The sequence below is a fragment of the Peromyscus californicus genome, unplaced genomic scaffold (genome assembly GCF_007827085.1).
Source record: "Peromyscus californicus insignis strain IS unplaced genomic scaffold, ASM782708v3 Scaffold_4__1_contigs__length_199733344, whole genome shotgun sequence".
NCBI lineage: Eukaryota > Metazoa > Chordata > Mammalia > Rodentia > Cricetidae > Peromyscus > Peromyscus californicus.
Window position 1 is genome coordinate 69,368,324 of NW_026294562.1, and position 25,472 is coordinate 69,393,795.

The window sequence follows — 25,472 nt, forward strand, 5'->3', positions numbered from 1 at the left end:
TTTTACATATCAGCCATAGATTCCCCTGTCCTCCCTCCTCCCTCCCCCCTTACTCTCCCCCCAGCACACCCCATTTTCCCATCTCCTCCAGGTCAAAGACTCCCCAGGGGATTCAGCTCAACCTGGTAGATTCAGTCCAGGCAGGTCCAGTCCCCTCCTCCCTTCACCCAGGCTGAGCAAAGTGTCCCTGTATAGGCCCCAGGCTCCAAACAGCCAGCTCATGCACTGAGGACAGGTCCCGGTCCCACTGCCTGGGGGCCTCCCAAACAGTTCAAGTTGATCAACTGTCTCACTTATCCAGAGGGCCTGGTCCAGTTGGGGGCTCCTCAGCCATTGGTTCATAGTTCATGTGTTTCCACTAGTTTGGCTATTTGTCCTTGTGCTTTTTCCAATCATGGTTTCAACAATTCTCGCTCATACAATCCCTCCTCTTTCTCATTGATTGGACTCCCGGAGCTCCACCTGGGGCCTGGCTGTGGATCTCTGCATCCGCTTCCATCAGTCATTGGATGAGAGTTCTACCACAACAGTTAGGGTGTTTGGCCATCCAGTCACCAGAGTAGGTCAGTTCGGGCTTTCTCTCGACCATTGCCAGTAGTCTATTGTGGAGGTATCTTTGTGGATTTCTGGGGACCTCTCTAACACTTTGCTTCTTCCTATTCTCATGGGGTCTTCATTTATCATGGTCTCTTTTTCCTTGTTCTCCCTCTCTGTTCTTGATACAGCTGGGATCTCCCACTCCCCTAAGCTCTCTTTCCCTCAATCCTTGCCCTTCATTACCCACCCCCCACTCACATCCAGTTTGTTCATGTAGATCTCATCCATTTCTCAGACAGGGTCTTTCTATGTAGTGCTGACTATCCTGGAACTCACTCTGGAGACCAGGATGGCCTTGGACTCACAGAGATCCACCTGCCTCTGCCTCCCAAGTGCTAGGGCTAAAGGTGTGCTTAACTATACCAATGTTGCTGCAGTTCTTAATATTTACAAACACATTCTTGATTTGGGTTTGTCTTAAGGAGACAGGTAGATGCTTAGGTACGTTTGAGTCCATGCCCAAAACCAATAAAGGTTTTCCCAATGCTGTACAGTGTTCCTCAGAAAATGGCACCATGGTATCTACCAGAATGGTATTGAAGCAGTGTGAAAGGTGCACTCTGAGGAACCTACACTGTGTTCCTGTGATGACATAAGTAGGTGTGGGTAGCTCCATTCAGTATCCTCAAGACGTGAATCTCAAACTTAGGTGAGGAGCTTTCAAGCTTAAACTGGCATCCCTTGGGCCATCTAGTGATAGCCAGATATAGGGCTATCTTACCATGAACAACCTTTGAGCCCTAGAAAGGGATGTTGGGCTGATGCTGCTACAGTGTGGATGCACCTTGAAGCACTATGCTAAGGGAAAGACCCAGCTGCAGGAAGGGACATAGCGTGTGCTTCTTCCTCCATGCGGTGAACAGAGGTGACTACTTAATAGCCACGGGTGTGAGTGGTGGTTCTAGTTTGGTTTTCTGTTGCTGTGATAAAACACTCTTGACCCAAAACAATTTGGGAAAGGAAAGAATTTGTTTTTTCTCACACTTAGAGATAACAGTCAACATTTGAGAGACGTCAAGGTGGGAACCACCAAGGAGCAATGATTACGGGCTCATGATCAGCTCCCTTTCTCATAAAACTCAGGCCCATCTGCCTAGGGATGGTGCTGCCCACAGTGGGCTGAGCCCTCCCACCTGAACCATAATCAAAATAATCTCTTGCAAACATGGTCGCAGGCCAGTGTGATCTGGGCAGACTCCCTCAGATGACTCTAGGCCATGTCAAGTTGACAATTGAAGGTGACTAGGGCAGTAATAAAGAGAATGTTCCAGAAGTACAAGGTAACTGTGGTCCTACAATGTTGCATGTGAGCTAAGAATCACTGGATGGCAAATTTAAAATTACTTAAAAGGTGAATTTCATGTGTTGTGAATTTTGTATCAAGTTAAGCTGCTCTCTGGAAGGACACAGGTGCTGGGATCCTCCTTCGTCACTCCCACTCTGTGGGTCTGGACGGGGCCTGGGAATCACGTCCCTAATACGATGTTGACACTGCTGCTCCTAAGCCACACTTTGAGAAGCACTGACCTAGGCACATGTTGGGGTGTAGGCAGGTTAGTCCTTAGCCTCCAAGTCTGGGCATCAAGTATGTGCTGATCACTTGCCGCAGTTCAGCTGTTCATCACAGGTAATCCAATGCTGACTTAGGTAACCAAGGAAATAGGGTAGTTTTTAACCACTGGAATCAAAAGACTTGTTCAAACCCAGTGTCTTTCAGCCCCTAACTGGAAACACATCCCTTTGCAAATGACAATAATAGTCTCCTGGGGTTGTTTTGAATGAATGGATAGACCAAAATCTAACTCAGTGACCAGTCTTGGGAATTTATAATCTTGTGATGGGAATACTATGACAGGGAAAAAGAATGATCAGTTGACAGAATTAACCTGTAGTCCCCACATATGTGGCACAAATAACCGTGTACCCTAATTCTAGGACCATTTCCTTGGAATCCTACAGAATTTAGAGAAATAGTTGGAAAGACAGAGGAGGCATGGGGCAGTCAGATAGGAAAGGGGCTTGACAAGACTTAATCCTGAAAACACTGGGCAGTACTCGGGCCAGTCTGAATCGTCATCTCCTTAGCTTAGAGTATAATGGGCACGTGCAAACTACTTCTCAGATGGGTGAACAAGTAACTGGGACTTGTGAAGATAATGACCAGATCGGCTGTTCTGCCATCATAGAGAGCCCCAGGGCAGCAGACTAGGAAGCAGTGATGCCTGTGGCCTTGCTAAGCATTCTCTGCATCACTTCCCTGGTGTGACTTCACTGGAGTGCCAGCATCCATCAGCAGTCACACCACAGGCCCTGCTGTGGATGCTAATGCCACAGAGAGCCGATTCTTAGCCAAATTCAGGGTTCATTGGCACGTTGTTCATTCTGATAATCAAGGGACTCATGACTCCATGGTCCAGCCGTCTTGTTTATGTGCTCTGGCCCCTAAGCACCCAATGGCCCTTTGAGGTGGAAAAAGTATTCTGATATGTGTAGATCAGAATAGTATTGTAATGAGAACAGTCTCATATTTTGGTTCTGTTCAATTTCCCTTCTCTTTTGAGACCTGAAATAATTTCAGATTATTAAACTTTGTGCAGGGAGCGGAGGTCGGGGCCCGTTAGCTTTGAGTTTTGATGCTTTCTTGGCACTGACCATTAGTCCACTGAGCACCTTGGTGGCTTAGGGCAAATGTAGTTTGCTGAAAGTTGGGGGGGGGGAGTAAAGTGTCTCCGTGGAGGCTGTGATGATTATAATGTCATTCTATAAGTGTCTCTGGGGGGAGGTACTCTTGGGCATGCTAGACAGCAGGCCTGCTTCCTCACAAAGTCACAAAACCTGGGTTTCTGGCAGGCTGATCCATATCATCCTTGCTGCCTGAAGAGATGAGAGAATGCATTTGCAAAACAGACTGGCAAAGCGCCATGGGTAAGGACATTCTGGTGTCTTCTCACCATAGCAGGACTTTGTCCTTGGGTATAAATGACAAGGACTAGCTGGGGGCTCTTTTCTGGAGAAGGGGCTGCTTCTCAATGTGTGTGCCTGCTTTTTTATTGATGAATATTCCACCAAGAGTAACTTCTACCCACGCCCACAGTGAGGTCTTCCCAGGATGTGTCCATGTTCTTTTCATCTTGCCCATTGGAGAGGCTCCTTTGCTCCCTTCAGAGTGAGTTCTCCTTGGGGGAAATACCGTCCACCGTCTATTCGCTCAGTGTACATCTCTGGTACTTATTCTCCTCAGTGTCTGCCTTCCTAATGGGCATCATTGTTCCCTTATCTCCTCACCTCTCTGCCCACCAGAACGAACCTCCAGGAGCCTCTGTGTGTGTTTTATGCATGTCCTGCCCTAAAGTCTGCAGCAAGCCTGATACCTCCTCAGTGTGGAATATTTTCAGAATCACTGCATGATAGGGTCACATGGCTTTTCCTCCTCTAAATGCCCAGAGAAGGTTTAAGAATAATCTATCAGAATGAAATAGTCAGTGGTCCCTTCCATGGGGAATCACAAAAAGATGAATTAGGAAAAATTGTCTCTAGGCAGAAAATGTCCCTCAGTCCCATCACTGTTTGTCATCCAAAGAGCTATCACAGGTGGGGGTGTTATCAGAACTATAAATCAAGTGGCTCGGGGTTAGAGCATTTGCCTGGCATGCCCGGTTACCATCCAGTACCAAAGAAAAGAAAAAATGACTTGAGGAAGGACTGTGGGCACTGAAGAAGGCCCAGAAGACCCCAGGTTGGGGGAGGAGGAGCTGAGGGCTATGGCCAGATATCCCTGGGAGTTTTAACAAGCAAGACTTTAAAGGTCAGCATGCCTAGGCTTTGGGGTAAAGGCTAGCTCTGTGATGTGTGTGAGTGACCCTCAGGGTCAGCAACTTTATTAAAACCTTACCTGGTATCTCAGGAGGACAGCGATGTTTTGTGGTTCCGACAGTGGCACCCTAAGGAATTGATGCCTGCAAGTCAGAGGACAGCCTTGAGTATTGGTCCTCACCTGCCACCTTGTTTGAAACAGGATCACTTGGCTTTCTACTGAGTACTGTGTCAGGCTACCTGGCCCACAGGCTCCTGGGGCTTCTCTTGTCTCTGCCTCCCTTCTTTTCATGGGAATAGTGGGACTATAGACACACACTACCTCCTAACACAACTCTGGGGATCTGACCTGAGGTCCTCACACTTTCATTGTGAGCACTTTACCCACTGAACCCCCCCCCCCCAGGACTCTGTCTGCTCTTCATCACCAAACCTTCCCCTCAACTTATCCTGGAGTCTTTTCTAATTAACTTGGGCACTTTCCAAAGACTGGTCTCTTCTGGAGGGAGCTTGTCACAGCATGTCACCCCAGCACATAGCTGCCTGTGTCTGAGCATGAGCTTCAGGCCCCCAGGATCCTCACAGAGGGGTGCTCTCAAACGGAAGAGAAGGCCTGCACCAGTCCTTGGCCAAGCCGGCTTCTCTGCAGAGGAGAGCTGCCCTCAGTGCCTGTGTGATGTCTCTTCCACACCCAGCCTTTCTAAATTGAAAATGTAACACTCCATCGTTCACTGGAGCCTTTCTGCATTATTTTGATACCAGCCATAATCTATCTGCCAAGGGAACTTTGTTACAGCCCTGCTCATCAGTCTCAACTTACCTTTCCATCTGGCAAGACTCGACTTCATTTGTTTATTTGTGGTTTGAATTAGACTCCAGTTAACCTGAGAGTGACGGCGGGCGGAGGGGCAGAGGAGAGGTGTCATCAGCTTGGCTGTGTGAACCCTCAGGACCCAGAAATATTGCCAAACTAAGTCTTGATGTGGCAGCTACTCTGCCATATTTAGGGAGATGTAGCTGCTTGTGTTGGCCTGGCCAGTTGATTGAGATCCAATAAGAATGTCATCCTGTAACTGTCTCCATGGGGAGGTACGCCTGGGCGTGCTGGACAGTAGGTTGGCTTCCTCCCTAAGTCATAAAACCTTCAGGATTTCTGGCAGGCCTGTCCTTGCCTTCAATTCCTCGAGAGATCAGAAAATGCATATATGAGAGAATGGGATGCTCTGTGTTGGGCAACTCTATTAGTCTGTTTTCTGTTGCTATCACAAAATGTTTGGTGGTACGTAATATATGAGGAAAAGAGGATTCTTCAGCTATAGTTTAGAGCTTGCTCAGAGGCGTAGTACCAACATCTGTGCCACCCTATGGGGGCCTCGTGGCAAAAGACATCACAGTTTCCAAAGGCATGCAAGAGGAAGCAATCCCGTGGCAAGACAGGAAGCAAGAATGATTCCAAAGCCAAGCTTGTTCTTTGGATGTCTCATTCTAATGGGAACTAGTCAGGGTCTCTCAGGAGATACATCCCTCTGATAGTGGTACCCCACCTTCCAGGAGGCCCACGTGTACAAGGCTCCTCACCACCCAGCAACAGCTCACTGGAGCCACTCTTCCAGTATATGGCCCCCTGGGGGGGCCACTAAACCATACCCATAACACTGGCTGCTGAAGGAAAAAGTCCTCAGTTCTCTGCAGCTCACAGAAGTGTGTTTCCAACCCAGAGGACACTCAGGGACTCAAAATGTTCTCTTCCTGGGAGTCAGGACCGGGTACTACCTGTGGCTCTTCCTGATCATTTGAGAGAAAGGGAAAGGAAGTCTTCAGGGAGGGATAGCAGTTCAACACCACAGACCCAATATCACTCCTGCTCACAGCCCATTGCCAAGAATTAGTCACAAGGTCCATTCAGGTGCCTAGTGCCTGGACAGCACCTCTAGATCCCAGAAAGGGACCAGCACTCTGTGACTGACCACACCACATCCTTTGTAACCCTGGAATTTATAGGCAAGGCAATATTGTCTTGGGTTTCTTGACCACCTCCATTTGCTTAGTGCAGTGCCAGGGAAAGACCATGGCTTGCTCTTTGTAGGTGTGAATGCCAATATCAACCTGCTCTACAGTAGGACAGACCATGTATCCCCTGGACCCAGAGATCCAATAAGCACCATCACAATTGCACATACCAATAAAGACATTAATATATTGTTACAAGTTCTGGGCCCTAAGACTTCATTTCCTATAGCATCACCTCTGTGGTGGTTTGAATGAGAATGGCCTCCATAGGCTCATTAAGTTTCCATGCTTGGTCCCCAATTGCTGGAACCATTTGGGAAGGATTAGAAGGTGTGGCCTTATTGGAAGAAGGGTGTCACTGGGGGTGGGCTTTGAGGTTTCAAAACACGCTTGCCATTCTCAGTCTGTCTCTGTTTTTCTATCTCGTGTCTGTTTCTGTTTCCCTGTCTCTGTCTCTCTCTCAGTGTCTCTGTCTCTCTCTTTCTGTCTCTCCCTCCCTCCTCCCTCCCTCTTGTGGGTCCTCCTGCTTGTGGGTCCAGATGTGAGCTCTCAGCGATGCTTGCCGTCACACCTTTGCTCCACCGTCATGGACTCTACCCCTCTGCAGCCATAAGCCCAATTAAATGATTTCTGTTATAGGTTGCGTTGGTCATGGTGTTTTGTCCCAGCAATGGAACAATAACTAATACAGCCTCGCTGAAGAACTATTGATAGCACTGTGATGTGACTCTGTCTAAAGCTATTGCTGTGACACTGTCAAAACAGCACTTCCTTTTGACAAAGCCCTTCCCTCACCGCGTGGGAACCAATGCCAGGACTATCTGATGGTGCCTCATTTGACTGTGTCTAAGCAAACTCTGCTCGCTGAAATACCCGTGAGCAGCTGTACATCACTGCCGGAAGGCATCCTGGGCCATAGCACCTGAAGACAGAGAAGGCCACTGGGACCTGTGACTCACTGGGGCCTTTCCTTCTCAGGTTCCCATTCCCCATGGTGTTCAGCAGCTGCAGCAGGAAGGACCTGGAGGCTAGCCTGGAGAAGGGAATGGGGATGTGCCTCTTCAACCTACCAGAGGTCAAACAGGCCTTTGGAGGCCGGAAGTGTGGAAATGGCTATGTGGAAGAGGGAGAACAGTGTGACTGCGGGGAACCAGAGGTAAGGGGACATTCTCCGTGGTATCTGCTGTCGCCTCTGACTGAGAGGAGGGGGAGCTTGGGCAAGCTCAGGCAGCAAAATGAACATGCTAAAAACTGGTGATCGGCTAGAGACATGGCTCACTTGATAAAGAGCTTGCCATGCAACCCGGAGAACCTGAGTTCCTAAAAACCTACATGGAAAAGCTGGATATGATGGTATGTGCCTACAATCCCAGCACTGGAGAGGCAGAGAGATGCAGATCCTGGAAACATACTAGCCAGTCACCCTTATCTAACTGGTGAGCCCTAGAAGTCCCAGTGAGAGCCCTTATCCCAAAAAAAAAACAAAAGTGGACAGAACCTGAGGAATGATACTTGATGTTGACCTCTGACCTACACATACACAGGGGAGGAGGGGGAGATAATGAGTTGGTAGTGAGGATGCTGGTGTAATAGAGAGTCTCTGGAAAAGTCCCATATGGCTACCTTGCACAAGCTCCCCACAGTGGGTGGCTTCCTGGAGTGTTAGCCAAATACAGGGTTGGCTGTGTCACTAGGTTTTAACAGGGGAGTGCCTTCTCCTCTATTGAAGGGTGCCCCATTCTTGGGGTGATGAGGATGAGAACAATAAAAAGCATTTAGCTCAGAGTTTCTTGGAAAGCAAAGCCCCAGGAGTCTAACTTCTAAGGGCTCCTAAGTTCCCATGCATTTCTCTTTGTAAAGCCTGCTGTGGAAGGGGAGTATGGATAAGCAGGCTGAGCAGAGCGCTTTCTGTCTAGCTGAGATTGTTCTGCAGCCTCCCCTGTGTGCACAGCTGAGGCTCCAGAGGATCCAGCCATTCAGCTTGTTAGTTTTCAGAAGCAACAAGAAAAAGCAGCTAGCGTTTGCATCCAGCACCACGCTTATTGAACTCTGCTTTCCAGCCGATCTCTGGAAGTTTCTTGTTTATATAGGCCCAAGATGAAGCTGATCAACATAAAACATGTAAGTCACTTTTCACTCTCAAAACAGTCTTGAGAAAGAACCACAAAGAGAATGCTGCCACGTCCCAGCCTAACACGTGCCCCCCCACACAAATTAGAGGAGATTGTATTCAGAGTAAATCAAAGCCAAGTGTTTTAGAGCAGGTAGGCTGGGGCTCCTTCCGTGAGAACACATGCAAGCCAGAATGGAAATCAGGTCTAAGACAGGCTTAGCCTGGTCCATAGGTGGGCTTAACAAGTTCTCAAGAAGCCAGCATCTCAGAGGGCTCCTTCGGAAGGAGGTACCCAGAAAACAAGGAAAACTGGGGCAGGAAGCCAAAGCAGCCCATATATTCCTGTGCTCATCACAGGAATGACAGAATCTATATCCCAGCCTGTCTCCAAGTCCCTGAGGAGGCTCAGTGCCAACAGGAATGCTCTTGCTCTCTCAGGTTCTGAGAGAGAAAGCAGAGCACTGGAGGGGTAGGGGGAATCAGATGGAGTGAGGAGAGAAAGAAGTAGTTTTTGTGTCCTTGACAAACTCAGAACTTATCCGTGATAATGGCCTTGTCCACAGCAGTGGTTAATTTTGCTCACAGTGAGCAGGGAGTAGTTGCTGGCTAGGAACAAGTCCTAATTATAGTGTTACAGAATGGCTTCAGGATTAGCAGAGGGAAAAGTGAAGCCATCATGGGAGAGTGTGTACAAAGGAGAAAAGTCCCTTGGAGGCCTTGCTAATTGCTTAAAGAAACAACCCAATTAGTTTAAATTACCCACATTTCTCAGGAGAGGCCATGTTGACTTAAGATGGTTTTCTTTGATCTGAATGCCTTATAATTATTTATTAATGCAAATAAATCTAATAGTCCTTCATGGAATCATGAATGCTGAGATTTGGAATGACTCCATTGGCAGTCATTCACCCCCTCTGCCTCCATGACCATCTACCACTGTCACTGTGCCCACAGCATAGTCATCACTGCCACATCCATCACCATCATCATCCTCTCCACACTATCATCCTCATACTGCCATCCCCACCATGAATTGCCATCTCCACAACGGCCATCACTACCTCTAACATGCCTGCATCACCACCCCACTCACTGCTGCTGGAACACCAGTGCCCCTACCACCGCCGTCACTGTTGCTGTCACTCCATCCTGACCATCAGCATCCTCAGCATCAGCCCTGCATCAGCATCATCGCCATTACCACTAGCCCTGCCGTCACCACCAGCACCCACATAGAAGCAGCCCCCCTGAGTTCCTATTGCTATCTACTTATGTCCTGTTCCTCCATCTTCACACATGAGTCCTACAGCCATGGAGAGGTGCTTGATCTCTCTCCAGGGACTCCACTACACTGTGGGGCAGTGTTAATGGTGACAAATTCCTCCTTACACAGAGTCAAATTCTGTTTGCATGTAGTTCCCATCTTGGTATTTCTGTGGTTAGGGTCCTCTTCTTTTCATAAAGAGGTTTCTTGATATTTTAAGAAAAACTCCCTTGTCCTCATCCAAAGCTCTTCCTCCCAAGGAATCTGTTAACATCACAGTGACCCTTTTGCCTTGCTTGCCAGTGTCATTTTAATGTATTTTTTATGTTTTCAGTGGAGGTTCAGATGTCAGTTGTGCCTGGCCATGGGTTCTAGCTTCATTCTCTTGCTGTGCTAAAACACTCTGACCAAAAGTAACTTAGGGGAGAAAAGAATTTCCTTGAGTTACATTTCCAGGTCACAGTCCATCATTGGAGGAAGTCAGGATAGGAACTCAGGCAAGAACTTGAAGCAGAAGCCATGGAGGAGCACAAGGAGCACTCCTTGTGGGCTCACTCTTAAGCTCAGGCTTATACAGCCTCCTTTTTCAGCCCAGAACCACCTGCCCAGGGATTGGCACTATCCACAGTGAGCTGGGCCATCCTAATTCATTTAACAGTCAAGACAACCCCCACCCCCCAGACATGCCCAATCTGTTCTGGGAATCCCCTTGTTGAAACTCCCTTCTCAGATGACTCTAGGCTGTGTCAACCTTACAAGGACACCAAACTTCTTTGCCCAAGACTTTCATTCAAACCTATTACCTGGGATCTTTTTTCTGGTCGCGCATGCCCAGGTCCTGAAGAAACTCCTCCTGATGTTAATCACACCAAACCATGCATCCCCTGGTCCAAATGGGACTCAGTATGTCACACCAGGGAAGCAGGGAACAACAGGTCAGTGTGATATACACCAGCACACAGCTGGAACAAGCTTGTGATCCCTCACTGTAGCTTTACCCCAGCTCAAGGTACTAAAAATCAACATCTGCTCCCCACAGCCTGAGAAAGACTGGTCCTTACACAGGTTCTTTAATGGCTTCATTCTTCTTTCTTATTTGGAGACCTGACGTTCATTGGCTCTGTTGCTTCTCTGCTGACTCCTAAAATAGTAAATGCATCAATAGACAAGGAATCTATCTCTTCTGTGAAATATGGTAATCAGAAATGGATTTGGGGTAATTAGGAGTTTGTCTCCTGTGAAATACGGTAGTAGAGAAAAAGGTTTGAGGTAGTTAAAAAAAAAAATGTTTTTACCTTCTGGTAGAAGGCATTAAGGATTCCCTGATAACCCACTCACCCTTCCAACTAACAAGGCTGGGAACGCTGCCCCACCTCATTTAAAGTCAAGAGGATACCAATCCCTCGTACATCTTTTAAACTTCATCATCTTTCTCTTGTGATTGATCCCCTTTGAAGTCATTCCACTTGGCTACGCTCCCTTTGGGGTTGCTGTTTACATTTCTAGTGATTTGAGGGGAGGCAGGAGGAGTCCTTGCAAGTGTTTTAGACCCAGATATCAGATGGCTGCAAGGACGTCTCTGACTCAGCTAATAGAACATTAGGGAAGTCATTGAGACCACAGCAAGCAGAACAGCACTGCTGCACATTCAGTGGCACTGGTCCAGGATGCAATTAATGGGATCCTTAAGGAGGAAAAAGTTTCTAGATTTGTATAGAGTTGTAAGCCCATAAGCTAAAAACCCTCACTGTCATGAAAGCTGCCGCAGTGACTTCTGGTTGGCAGTTTTATCTTACTGTATATATTACATGTCCCGGATGTTTATAAAGTCCTCAAACAGATTTAAAATTTAACAACTTTGGAAGTATGCATGGTAGGAGCAAACGTAAACACTGCATGAGAGATCAGTTCATGGAGCTCCAAGAGTGGACGCTGAACAGGTATTTAGGGATGTCCTAAATCTCCCCAGTCACTGGCAGATTTATTAATTGCCTATAAGCCTGATTAAAAAATTCATTCACAAGAGATAGTTTTCAGGAGTAACCTATTATACTATTAGATATGGATGCGATTAGCTTCATGCCGGCTGGCCAAGTGTAAGCTCTTCAGAATACGTCAAAAATAAAGGAATGCTGAGGACTTTGGCAGCATTAAGCATTCTGTGACATTTTCCTATAAATTGCACAAATTTCCAAACTACCAGGAGGTTCCAAAGCTCATGGGCTTCAGAGATTTGCTACATAGATGGGTGCAGGCCTTCTTCTACAGTAGGCGAAGGGTGCTGACCCTGTCTCTCTTTGTCAGAAAGCCATGTGCTCACATGGTGCGCTGTCTACTGAAGGAGTTGAATTTCTTTTTCACTTTTGTTTCAGACAAGATGATACAGCTCCATTTTTATGTATTTAGATCCTTTGAGAATGAGCATGCTCAGGCCAGGTACGGCAGCATGAGCCTATAATCCCCACACTAGGGAGGATCACCTACCAAGGGTTGGGGGCCAGCCTGTCTACAAAGGAAGTGCCATGCCAGCCAGGCCCACATAGAGACTGTATCTCCCAAAACAAGACAGAAGGCTGAGGATATAGCCCAGTTGGTAGAGTGCATCCATGAGTCCTTGGGTTTTATAAATAGTATAAGAGAAAGGGGAGGAGGAAAGGAGAGAGAAAAGGGGAAGGAAGGGAGGGAGGGAAAAAGAGAGGGGCCAAAAAGGAAAGGGAGGGAGGAAGGAAGGGAGGGAGGGAGGGAGGGAGGGAGGGAGGGAGGGAGAAAGGAAAGAGGAAAAGGTAATAAAATGAGAACTTTCAGCCCCGTTCTGATGTCCTCTTCCTAGAATGCCCTAGGCCAAGGAACTTACCTTTGCTAAACATGGGTTTCTTCCTCACCCACCTGGCTACCCCACAGGGAACTGGCCTGAATTTTTTCCTTTCAGTGCATCTGTATACTTCAAATCAAAAGTAGACCCCCCGCTCCCGTTTTTTTAGTACACCAAACAAGTGCTGTACCACTGAACTGTACTCCAGTCTATCAGAAGAGTTCATTCTTGAAGAGTAAAGGTCACATCCATACATGGTGTTGTGTTTTGTTTGTTTTGTCTTGTTTTGTTTTGTGTTTTGAGACAGCATTTCTCCGTGTAGCCCTGGCTGTCCTGGAACTTACTCTGTAGACCAGGCTAGCCTCAAACTCACAGAGATCCACTTGCCTTTGCCTCCCAAATGCTGGGATTAAAGGCCTGTGCCACCACTGCCTAGCCCATGCATATATTTTTAAATGAGCAACTTCCAAGTCCTTCAGTGATTCCAACACAGCTCGGTACAACATGCCCTGCAGGAAGAATTCCCTGGAAGCACCATTGTGCTGCCGACCTGAAGAGCTCCCGGCTCCCCCTGGCCCTCCTCCCACAAAGGGCACTTGAGTGCTCCTGACTTCTCTTAGCAACACTAGACTCCGTGGTTCACAAACACTTAACAGACACTTCGCTCTTGTGCCAAGGAAAGCGGTTCTGGGGCAGGTTTTCAGCTCGGAATCTGGGCTACCTTATCCTTGGCTGTCATTTCGGGTGTGACATTTACATTCTGAGAGTCACCACTCCATACGACCCTACAAATGGATCCCGTTCCCCTCCTCAGGAATGTACCAACCGCTGCTGCAACGCCACCACCTGCACTCTGAAGCCAGACGCCGTGTGTGCACACGGACAGTGCTGCGAAGACTGCCAGGTGAGTCCAGCCTGGCCTGCCGTGGCCGACTGGTTCCGGTGGCTCCAGTCTGATACAAGTGGAGCAGTATGGTGGGCCGAGTCCCCCAAGCTCATACCGGGAAGCTGCCCTTTTCACCATTCGGTACCATCTAGTTGTTCTTAGATTTCTGATCCGGTAGAATGCACATTTGAATTGCTAATTCTTGTGATCAGTGGTCGGTGGGCTACAAACTAATAGGACTGAGAAACCTAAGCTCAACCTTAATATTCCACGTATGCTTGTGGGGAGGTCCTAACTCCATGAGAAGAACAATGTGAGGAGAAGCCACCCTACCCCTGTCACTCAGCCTCATGCCAGGTCCACCTGCCCGATACCAATGTCTGGTGGGTAGCAGAGAACCCAGGCTGGTGGTTCCTGGAATGCCTGTACCAACAGAAAGTGCAGGCCACCCTGAGCTGCCAGAGGGACCGTTGCCTGGCCTGCTATCTATTCTGCACTGGCATTTCCACCCTTCATCCTGTTTATTCAGAATGCATGTCTAACAGGGGGGAAGCCTGAGCATTAGTGGCTCCCAGGATAGACTTTTATGCCTTGATACTTAAGCAGTTGATCTTGGCACGAAGATCGCAGGAAACCCTGTTATCCACCCCACCCAAGCACATCATTTAGAAGTATGTTATAATGGTGTGGGTGTGGGTGTGTGTCCCCTCCTGATATTCATTAAGTTCTGGAGAATGCTGTAAGAAGTACCTGGTACCCAAGTACCGAGTTTCTAGTGCTGGAGGGTGCCGGGAAGGGGATGAGAGAAGATGAGCCACACAGAGAAAGGCTCAAGATGGTCACAAGGAGGGAAGGATATGTGGGGATACCCAACTGTCATCCACGTTGGATCCCTTCCAAACTTCAGACCTTCTAGGAGTTGGTAGGTGACTTACCTTGTTGCCTTTGGGAGTATGCAGGCCAACCAAGCCCCGGACTTAGTGGCCTTGACCATGGAACTCAGACAAGCTCCCCTGGACCTTAATTTCTTCAGCCCGAAAGATGAGCTGCCGCTCAGAGCCCTAACACCTCTCATTGCTAGCTGTTACCGCTGCTGCTTCCGCTGCCACCTCCCGGTCCTTCTCCTCGTCCTCCCCTACCCTTCCTGCCACCACCAACCTCCAGTTTTTCTCCCATAGAGTGACAAGGAGGGCCCTGGGTCTCTAGTGGATAGCAGCATAGCACTACTATGAGAGTCCGAGCTTGCTGATTTGGCTACCTTGCCTGAAGATGCCTAAGGATAAGGACAAGGCATGTGATGGTGTCAGCAACCTGAGCAAAGTCCACCTCTTCAACAAGGGCATCCACAAGAGCCAGCTAGCTTGTCTACTCCTTGGAGAACATAGTGTTCCCTGCAGTTCCCATCTGAGCTATCTGTGGCTGCCCACCCAAATGTGAACCGTACAAAACCACTTCAGGAGAGGGCTCTGCCACCAAAGGGGATGGGGTTGAAATCCCCACCTGTTTACCCGTTGTAGGTGGCCTGTTGTGTTCTGCCCCAGGAGAGCTTCTGAGAGCTGTTTCCTCCTGCTTGGTACGTGTGTCATAAGCTACCTTGTCATTTCAGCTGAAGCCTCCAGGAACTGCATGCAGGGCCTCCAGCAACTCCTGTGACCTCCCAGAATTCTGCACAGGGACTGCCCCTCACTGCCCAGCCAATGTGTACCTGCATGACGGGCACCCCTGTCAGGGAGTGGATGGTTACTGCTACAACGGCATCTGTCAGACCCATGAGCAGCAGTGTGTCACACTCTGGGGACCAGGTACGTGGCCTCTCTTAGTTCTGTGAGGGATACTGGAGACATGTGCTCTATGTGCTCGAGTCTGTCCTTGCTCCTGGGGAGATTCCTCCATGCATGCCCATTCTGCTCTGCGATGAAACTCACACTCTGAGACGGGAAGTCTGCTTCTGCAGGAGGCATGGCTGGGATTTAAGCCTGGTCACTGTGACCCAGCATCTGGGTGTAACTCCCACAGTGCACAGTCACCCCCACGAGCAGATGAGGCCTTGATCTAAAGTCCCATTAAAGTTCCAAAAAGCAGAATAAAGCTCAAGGCTCTGTGTATAGATCTCTTCCAGGACTCTACTCTGAAGTCAGATCCAGGTCTCATAGGACAGCCTACTACTTAAGAGCCTGACTACCCCAGGCCTCCCTACCAGGGGGTCTCACTACCCAGGGCCCTCGCTGCCCTAGGGCTTTACCACCCTAGGCCTTACTACTAGGAGATCTTGCCACTCTGGGGAGGGCCTTTTACCTAGAAACCATTCTGGATCTACTCCATTTACAGCTCCCGGGATCCTGGCTAGGAATCCCATTGGGGATGTTTTCTGAGTGTGTTGCAGTTTTCTTTCCATTGTTCTTGGCTGAGTCCTTACTTAAGGCTACGAGATGACCTCAGACCTGGCCAGAGGCCCCAGTGCCACCAAGGCCGCTATGGTCAGCCAGACTCAGACCTCAAGCTGAGCCAGCTCTGGGGGAAACCAGAGACTTTCCTCAAGATTCTGGTTTCCAGAGGGATAAGGGGAGTCAACCAGGGCAGAAAATGATGACCAAACACAGAAGCCTGGTTTTAACTGTTATGTGGGTGCAACGCCCAAGCCTGAACTACCCAGCAAAGACGCCCCTCACTTGAAGCTTTCTGGGGAAGAAGAAAGTGTGGGCTGGCAGCTCCCATAAGTGGATGTACCCTAGACAGGTAGAATAAAGAGTCCGGAAACTCCTGGCCCTTCACACTTCCTCTTTAGAGTCTCTCAGTGCTGGTCCTCTCACCTGATACCCGTGAGATCCTCAAGACAAAGGTAGGGATACCACCATTACAGAGACATGCACTAGGAAGACACTCATTATGCACATGTCAAATGGCAAGTAGGACTCTGCATGGATTAGAGAGTTCAGACACCTTTTAGCCACGCAGGGTCACTTTAGGACAGGGGCTAGTGCAGCAGGCCCCAGACATCTCTAGTGGCCCTTCCACTCTCCCAGCCCTTCTGCAGGCAGGAAGCTGCCATCTAGAGTTACAGTGGCTGTTCTGCTGCTCCCTTTATGGGAGCTGTCCTTGGCCAGCACACCCAGCCCTTGGAGCTCTTTAGTGCCCAGCTGTGCTATGAGACCTGGCCCCAGCTCCAGAATGAGCTCAGATGGAATAGCACAGTATTCCCCCAAGCCATTGTGCTGTGTAACTCCGCGGGCTGTCATGGTGACCAAAGCAGGTATTTATCAGTGGGGAAATAAAAAAGGAGGGGGAGACAGACAGACAGACCGATGTTGAGACCAGTGGGGCTGGGAGATGACTCAGTCAATACAGTACTGACCAGGCAAACATGAGGACCTGAGTCCTGATCCGTTTTCACATACATCTAAATAAAAAGCTGAGCGTGGCAGCACAAGCTTGCAATCCCAGCACTGGGAACGTAGAGACAGAGGATTCCCTGGAGCTTGCTCTAGCCGGCTTACCCAGTCACTGAGCCCCTGTATGAAAAAGAACCTGTCTCAAAAATAAGGTAGAGATGTGACAGAGGAAGACAGCCAACCTTGACCTCTGGCATCACATGCAAGGGTTCCTGTAAGGGGCAGGGCCAAGGAATGGGGATGCAGGCAGAGATAGAGATGTATACAGACTAGACATGCAGAAATCAGTCTGACTGACAGATGAGCTTCTCAAAAGCAAGAGCATCCACCTTCTTGAATGCTCCCCATCATGCTAGTGGAAGCTGACAGCTTTATAGTCTGCATACCTTCCTAAAGAGGGGGGTTCTTAGGGGATGCTTAGTACTTCTCTCTCCTGCCCCGCTTCTCGCTGGTGGCTGGGAGGGCCTTGGCACAGGTGCAGTGGGGTTGTCTGGAGTGGTTCTTTGCACAGGGTACTGAGGAAATCAGAGTGGCCAGGTCTGGGGACCCACCTCAGGCAGTGACTCCCTGGATTTCAGTGTGCCCCCACCAGACCTTTCTCAACACAGATCAGAAAAGAACCATCCTCAGCAGAGAGGAGACATGGAAGGCCTCCAGCTGGCTGAGGCCACAGCTTCTTAGCCATCCCTTGCAGCACACCATGGCCTTTTCCCTCCATATCGGTGGGACTACATAGCTTTCCAGTTGATGACACTACACAAGTTCCCTGTGGCCATGGCTTTAGCGGCTGGTGACAGGAAAAGTCACAACTTACAATTCTAGAGATCAGAGCCCACAGATCCAGGTGCTGGCAGGGCATAGCTCATCCAGAAACTTTGGGGGAGAATGTTGTCTTGCCGACTTTTTTGGCTTTCAGAGGTTGCCCGTGTTCTTGACTCTCAGCCCTTCCTCCTTCAAGGCCAGCAGTACAGAGGTTGTCTGTCCGTCTTCTCTGGCCTCTGCTTCTGACAGGTAGTCTTCTGACCCTGCCCCTCCTGTTTCCCTTGCAAGTACTCAGATGATTATACTAGGCTCACCCAGGTCTCCATCTCTACAACTCTGCATCTCAAGATCTCTACGGTAATCATGTCTGCCAAGTCCGTTTTGTCATGTAAGGTAACACACTGACAGGGTCCAGACCCGAGAGGATGGACTGGTGCTGAACACTGATGTGGAAGCACTCAACATTCCTTCAGAAAACCCCTGGACCTTCTTGTAGCTCAGCTGTGGAGTGGAATTAGGCGCTTCCCTACCCCGTGCATGTAACATCCTCTGATGTAGCCCATACTCTGTTCTGTGTAGTAGAGTGTATGAAGGATAGCCCCAGTGCTCAGCACCTGGTAAATCTAAACTCAATCAATGCAATGTGTGTTCTCAAGAGATCCTCAAGTCTTGGGGGTTTGTAGAAAGGGCTCTGAGAGCACAGGACAGTGGGCACGATGTGGTGGAGACATGAGAGACCAGAGTAGAGAGCAGCCAGGTTGGAGGAGTCTGAGAGAAACTGCCCTGCAGTGATCACCTGAAAGAGGTAGTATTTCCAGCATCCAGGATTGGGTAGAGAAAACACAGGGGTGGCAGGGCCAAGGCAGGAAGTGCAGATAGTTCTCTTTGTATAGAGCTGTGACTTGGACAGCAGCAGAGATCCTCATCTGTCATTCATTCTCTCACTTGTTAAGCATTTGCTGACGTCCTGCTGGGTAGGAGATGCTGACTCAAGAGTCTGCTTGTGCCAGAGGAATGCACTTCCTAGTCCCTGCATGCTTTGCTCAGGATGTGACTCCCTCTGTCCCATCCTCCCCGCCACTACCACTAAGCCCTTACCCTGCCCTGGGTGGGATATGGCCCCAGGGGCAGAGGTGACTTCCTGGGCTGGGGCCCTGGCCAGCCAGATGTGCTGGACTGAGAGCATTACAGTGCTGAAGCGGTTGGTTCAAATGAACTTTCCATGATTCAGGAAGGAAGCCTTTGTCCAGGATGTATTTACAGTGTCTCATCTCCCCACTCAGCAGCAAGAGCCCAGATCTAGACCACGTTATGTAAGGGTCATCGAAGACCTCCAAGGAAGGGGGTCACTCGGAGCTCTAAAACTCCTTGAGTCATTGCTGGGATGGCTATGCCATTCATACCCAGTGACCTGGCCAAGTCGTTAAGTCACATCAAATTTTCCAGTTACATCCAGGATATCCGTTACTCATGCCTCAGAGCTGGCTACCCAAAGCTGACCGGATGAAGCTCTTCCTTCCAGCTAACTGTTCCCTTCTGAGATGAGCTTTTCTCAGTCAAGCATTAGATTTCAATAAAATACTCCTGCTTCCAAGGCTCCCTATAAATAAAGCCATAGAAAATTTAAAACATGTGCCTGCAACTCCTAAGTGGCAGTGTGACAAACTTTCAGAATACCTTCTGTGGGGTTTGTTCATTTACTTGTATTATTATTATTATTATTATTATTATTATTATTATTATTATTATTATTATTATTATAGATCTTCCTGTTATCTGAGGCAGTTTTCCTTTCCTACCTGATTTTCTACCACATCTCATGGTTTGTGTGTGCAAGTTGAGGCCAGAAGTTGACATCAAATGTCATCCTCAATTATTTTCTGAGACAATCTCTCTCAAGAACCTGCACACTGATATGGCTAGTCTGGCAGCCAGTGAGTTCCAGGGATCCTCCTGTCTCTACTTTCCATCGCCGGGATCACAGGCATATTCTGCCGGGCTCAGTTTTGGTTGGGTTTTTTGTTTGTTTGTTTGGTTTGTTTTGTTTTGTTTTGTTTTGGATTTTTTTGTTTTTTTGTTTTTCATGGGAGCTGGGGATCTGAACTCAGGTCCCCGTGCTTGCACAGCAAATACTTTTTCCACTGAGCTGCCTATCTCCCTAGCTCGATGTCTCAAGATTTTAGATGTCGGTATCCCAGACATAAATGTTATCTGCATTTCCAGTGGGATTGAGTTTCTTCTCCAGGGTCAGTCTTAATATTCAGGACGATTCTCCGTTGGCATAGCATGACCTTTACCTCTGCTCAAATACAGCTGGGGTGTTTCCTCAGGCTGCAGATTTACTTTCAGCAATGTTGCTTGGCCAGGACCACTGTCCTAGCAATGGAGACCATTATTTGACTATTAACATCATAGGTATGTTACCCGATCGTCACACGCCGAGTCACTGCCTTTCCTCGGAGGGGTCCCCAAACATGTTGTTATTATCGACCTTATCACTCACCAGATTCTACTGTCCTCTGATTTATGCCATGTCAGCTGACCAGAGAAGTTTTATGGGCTGATAAATATCCAGCATTTATCTACAAGACTGGTTTAAATGAGCTTGGTTTACTTGAAATCCACTCGGGGCCTTGTGTGAACTGTTCGCCTACTGTAACTGATGTTTACGGAGGGGAAGAAAAGATATTTTGCCAAGAGGCATATTGTTAGGGAACCAGGAAAACATGATCCGTCGTGTAAGAAGGAAGTGACAGCATCTGTTCACTTGAACTTCATTTCCTGATAAAGGTAAAGGCCAACGTGGAGAGAAGGGAAGGGCAGATGCCACCAGCTTTTGTCAATGCCTTTGTCTGTGGGTTTAAGTGACAAAGAGAGTTTGCTGACTGGCCTGAACTAGAGCAGTGTGTTTGTAGATGAAGATCATCTCAAGGAGAGAGAGGCTCAGAATGAGTAAACCTGGGGCTTCCTTCAAGATGCTGTCATCTTTGCTTCCTTTTCAAAGGACATCATGACATTGAGAACTTCCAGACTCAGTTACAAGTGTGAGCTGCAGCGCTCGAAGCCAAAGCTGGTGATTAAAATGCAGAGCAGTGTCAAGACTCCCTCCGAAAGGCTGTTTTATCTCCTGCTAGTGGCCAAGCACTGAGTGTTCCGTTATTAAGAACTCAAAGGCTTTAATTGATGTAGCACTGGAGCGATAAGAAAACTGTTGCCATTCTGTCCGAGAGATAGATGTACGGTCTCTCACCTTCGTGAAGATATACAGCCCAGAATTTTTAAGTGCAACAACTTTGAGCCTGCATCTCTGCCTCTGCTATATCTTGCAAACAAGTGGACAAGCAAGACTTAGACTTTTCAAATTCTTCACCATTCTACCTCAAAGACAAGCACCAGCTGGCAGCTTACATACAAAAACCATGCCGAACACTAGCATGTCACTGTCCTCATGGACTCAGTGAGAGGCTGAGAGTGTCAACTCAGAAGACCATCTGTGATTTGGGTTCCTTTTTATCCCTTTCTCTTAATGGTGGGTCCTTTGAATGTCAAAATGCATCCCATTTAGAGTCCCCTCCTCCCCCCACCCTTTCTTCTGAGTTTTTAGACTTGGCCTTCATCTCTGAGAGAACAGCAATTTATCTTTCCCAAAAGCAAAGCCTCTGCCTTCATGCAACTTACACAGGGCAGCACAGCAGCATTTCATTTGATGCCAGGAAGTCCGTGAAAATCCACAGCTGCAGAACAGAACACTGGGGAGATGTGTCCACAGCCCTGGGTGCTTCATTTGCAGAGCACAAATGGCTACCTCTGGGAGTCTTGGAGATGGGAGGCTGGCCCAATGGCCTTATGCTCATTTCTTCATGAATACCATGCTATTTGCAGTCAACAGGCAATATATATGGTAAATACAAGGAAGATTCATGGGAGAAAGAGGAAAAGGAGCAAAGATCATGCCCAGCCAGCTCCATGGGAAGGGAGAAACAGAAGAAGGCCCTGAGGGACCCAGCAGCCCTAGATCCATAAAATACGCCGATTGGTCTAGACCAACATGGACCCTATCATGTGACCTGTGAGACAGATTGCTCTGGCCAGAAGGGAGTCTTAATGTCCATCCCTCCAGCATTGCATGCAAAAGTCAGCTATCCCTGACCATGTAAAATGGACTTCCTATAAGAAAAACATATTGGTCCTGGAAGCAGGTGTAGAGTAGACATACTAGGCACAGCCATCAAACAGTCTCACATCTTCTGCACTGCAACTCCTTATTAATAAAGCAGATTTTGCTTCAGATCATCAGGGGAAAGCCCTCTACCCTGACTCTCCTAGATAAGGGGGTTAGTTACTCCATAGAAGGGTGTGGTTGGTGAGCTACACGGGAAGGGGGGGAACAGGGCTAAGAAGTGCCCATGAGCTCTAGCTGGGAGAATATTGGTCCCAGAAAGCAGCCCAGAGCCCTTCATGGCATCATCCTACCGTCTAAAGTTGGAGGTGGTCAGATGAGGCATGAGAATTGAACTAAGTTTCAACTGGCTGCATCATTGTAAGTTTGATTAATCTTTAGCCTTGAAATGTCTGTTTCTTGTAAGGGGTATCTCCTCACACCCCTAAGACTATCTACAGTAGGAAACATTAGGTAATTAGATGAGGACCAGCATTTCACATAGAGCTCTGTTCATTCCCTCTGCCTTCCTGGACCTCCCCCATCATCCAGTTAAAAGAGCAGTTTTGGGGTATTGATGGGAACTGCCAGTCCATGACTGCTGGAAGATGGGGAAGGTAAAGCATCATGTTGTGCTCTCCACAGACAGGAACACAGAACGGATACAGGGTGGACTATAGACCTCGTCTGTGCCATCTGCTCTATCTTGTCTCCCAGTTACAGTAGTAGAGGAAGGCGTGGCCTCACTCCCTTCCACGTCAGTTCCTTTGCCTCATCACAAGTCATTGCTAAGGTCATTGACAGAGACACATCCTGGCTGTACCCGAGTCAGCAGCAAACTGTGACCTAGAGTCTCCTGCTCCTTCAACACTTCCTGGTAGAGAAACAAAGTTAACCCCAGAACCCTCTATTGTTCAAGCTACTGTGGAGAAAATTTTATTGGCCAAATTCCATGTAGCGTGTTATCTTAGAAACTGACATCTCCTCACAAGTTGGTTTGTGGGGGGGGTGGCATGTTTGTGTGTTTATATACATGTTTTTGTGCATGTGGGCAAGATATCTAGTGTCATCTCCAATCTTTATTTTCTAAGAGGACCTCTCACTAAACCTGGAATTCACCGACTCAGCTAGACTGACTGGCCAGCAGGCTCTAGGAACTCTCTTGTCTCTGCCTCCTCAGCACTGAGATCATAGGCGCATGCCTGGCTTTGTAAAGGGATGTCGGGGATCTGAACTCAGGTCCTGGGAAGCACTTTACCAACTCCAGCCATCTCTCCAGCCCCTTCTCTAAAAGTCATCTTTGGGGGATTTTTTTTTTCTTTTCTTGGATGAGGAGAGTCAACCAAAAGCTTAAAACTATCTGGTACCTCTCTGCAGTGTCTTCCAGTTGGAGGGAAATTCCTCTGGGCACGCACAGACTCTATGGGAGTGTCACCCTGATGGTCAGGATCAGAGGGAAGCAGGGAGCAGCCACATCATGATCCATCAAGCTGTGCTTCAGAAAAGGGCTGGCGGACACAGAATCGAGTGAAGGAGAGGAGAGTCTGTGGTAGAAAAGGAAGGTGTCACTGCAGAAACCCAGTGGTCTTTTTCTGTAACATTAGTTCTGATTGGGGCTGGTGTAACTTAGCTGGGAGCTCCAGGAGGCCTGTCTAAAAATGCTTATTAGGAATAAAGAAAGGGGATATGCCAGGTGTGGTGGCTCGTGCCTTTAATCTCAGCACTCAGGAGGCAGAGGCAGGTGGATCTCTGTGAGTTCAAAGGTAGCCCGGTCTACATAATGAGTTCCAGGACATTCAGACCTACATAGTGAAACCCTGTCTCAAAACAAACCACCAAAGAGGAAGCAGAAGGTCTGGAGTGGCTAGTACAGAGGTCGGGGGCAGACACGGCACATCTCACATGGAAAGAAGGTGGCCGGGGCGAGTTGTGTGCTTTTGCTATTGAATGAGGTGGCCGGTCTGCTGGTCGCTGATAAGGACCCAGCACAGGTTGAAGAACAATGAGCGTCACTGGGGAGGAGGAAGGGAGCCCTGGCCATGGACCAAGTCCGATTGGGATCTAGATTGCCTTGTCACCTTCGAATGCCAACAGAGACTCCCGGGGAGTGGGGAGCAGAGAAGGACATGGGGCAGGTCTGGACTTTGGGAAGTCACCTCCTAGTCATTGAAAGTGCTGTGAAAGGAAATATCCAAACCAGATCTGGGAGGGAAATCAATCAAGACCATGTGGCCAGGCATGGTTTGGTCTGCCCTATTCTCCTGACCTCCTCACGGTTACCAATAGCTACCCTTGTGGCTGACATATAAGAGCCCGCCAAAGCTTTGGCCCTGCAGCCCTCAGTCATGGGTTCCCTTTCCCTGACAAGAAGAGGTGGGTTTTGGCCACTTCCTGGGTTCTCTAGCTCCTGTTATCACCCTCCCACACACACCATGGCATATCCTGCTGTGCACAGTGACTGGTGGATCTGACAAGGCTCTGGTCTGCGAGAACAATCTCTGCAGAAATGACCATTCACTGAAGACAGTGCTTACTCCTGGAGCTTTCTAGGATGAAAACAAAAGATTTCTGCATCCCTCTCACTCTTCCTCCTCCCACTCTCCCCTACCCCCACCCCACCCCACCCCCACACATTAGCCATCTAGCTTGTCTTTTTTTCACCGGAATTGTGTGGGATGTTGCTACAGAGAGTAGCTTCCCCTTGTCTGCAGCCAGCCAGCCAACTCCTTCCTGCTCCTGACCAGATCCGATTGCACAGTCCGGCCTAATCTCTTGAGGGTCTGCACATGCCTTGGGTCCCGATCCAAGCCTACAACACAACACAGAAAAATGAGTGGGCTTTCCCTGGGCTGGGCCAGGAAAGGATGCCAACTGTGGGTCCTCTAGGTTTGCAGCAGCCAACTCCTGAGCCAGCTGGGTGCCGTATGCCACTTCTCTAAACACGGGCTACCCCTCCCCTGAACCCCAAAGCCCAGTGCTGTTTGGAGGAACCCAGAAGCAGCCACGAGGAAGGTGCCACTGTGCTTCTGTTCCAGGTGCTAAACCAGCCCCTGGCATCTGCTTTGAGAGAGTCAACTCTGCAGGAGATCCTTACGGCAACTGTGGCAAAGACTCGAAGAGTGCCTTCGTCAAGTGTGAGATGAGGTATGAGGCCACGCACCCTGCCGCGGTGGCACTGAGCCTGTCCACATGGCAGAGGCCGCTCCACGCGGCCCCTCTTCTGAGCTTGTGTGTTCTTACCCTTCCAGAGATGCCAAGTGTGGAAAAATCCAGTGTCAAGGTGGTGCTAGCCGACCAGTCATTGGTACCAATGCGGTTTCCATAGAAACAAATATCCCACAGCAGGAAGGAGGTCGGATTCTGTGCCGGGGGACCCATGTGTACTTGGGCGATGACATGCCGGACCCAGGGCTTGTGCTTTCAGGAACCAAGTGTGCGGAAGGAAAAGTAAGAACCCAGTTCTCACTTGCGTCCTAACGTAAGTCTGGAACACAGCCCACCGGAAGAGCCTGCTTAGGAACTGGGGGGTGAGGACAGCTGATTTTCCTAAATCTTCTCAAAAGATTGTCTCTGGAATCCAAACAGTCAAGCTGAGGTCCCAGTCTGACCACTGAGACACGGATGGGGGGACATGGGCTCCCTTTAGCATAAGATATTTTTTCACCCT

The 25,472-nt window shown here is 48.8% G+C and overlaps 1 protein-coding gene across 2 annotated transcripts in view; it reads left to right on the plus strand.

Annotated features, from left to right (window-relative positions):
- Adam12 (ADAM metallopeptidase domain 12) overlaps positions 1–25,472 on the plus strand; it is a 327,810-nt gene that overhangs the window by 271,006 nt on the left and 31,332 nt on the right. For both annotated transcript variants that reach the window (XM_052711869.1, XM_052711870.1), the window contains exons 12-16: positions 7,399–7,576; positions 13,424–13,513; positions 15,102–15,297; positions 24,841–24,949; positions 25,054–25,252. In XM_052711869.1, the coding sequence (XP_052567829.1) occupies positions 7,399–7,576; positions 13,424–13,513; positions 15,102–15,297; positions 24,841–24,949; positions 25,054–25,252 (772 nt within the window). The remainder of the gene's footprint in view (positions 1–7,398; positions 7,577–13,423; positions 13,514–15,101; positions 15,298–24,840; positions 24,950–25,053; positions 25,253–25,472) is intronic.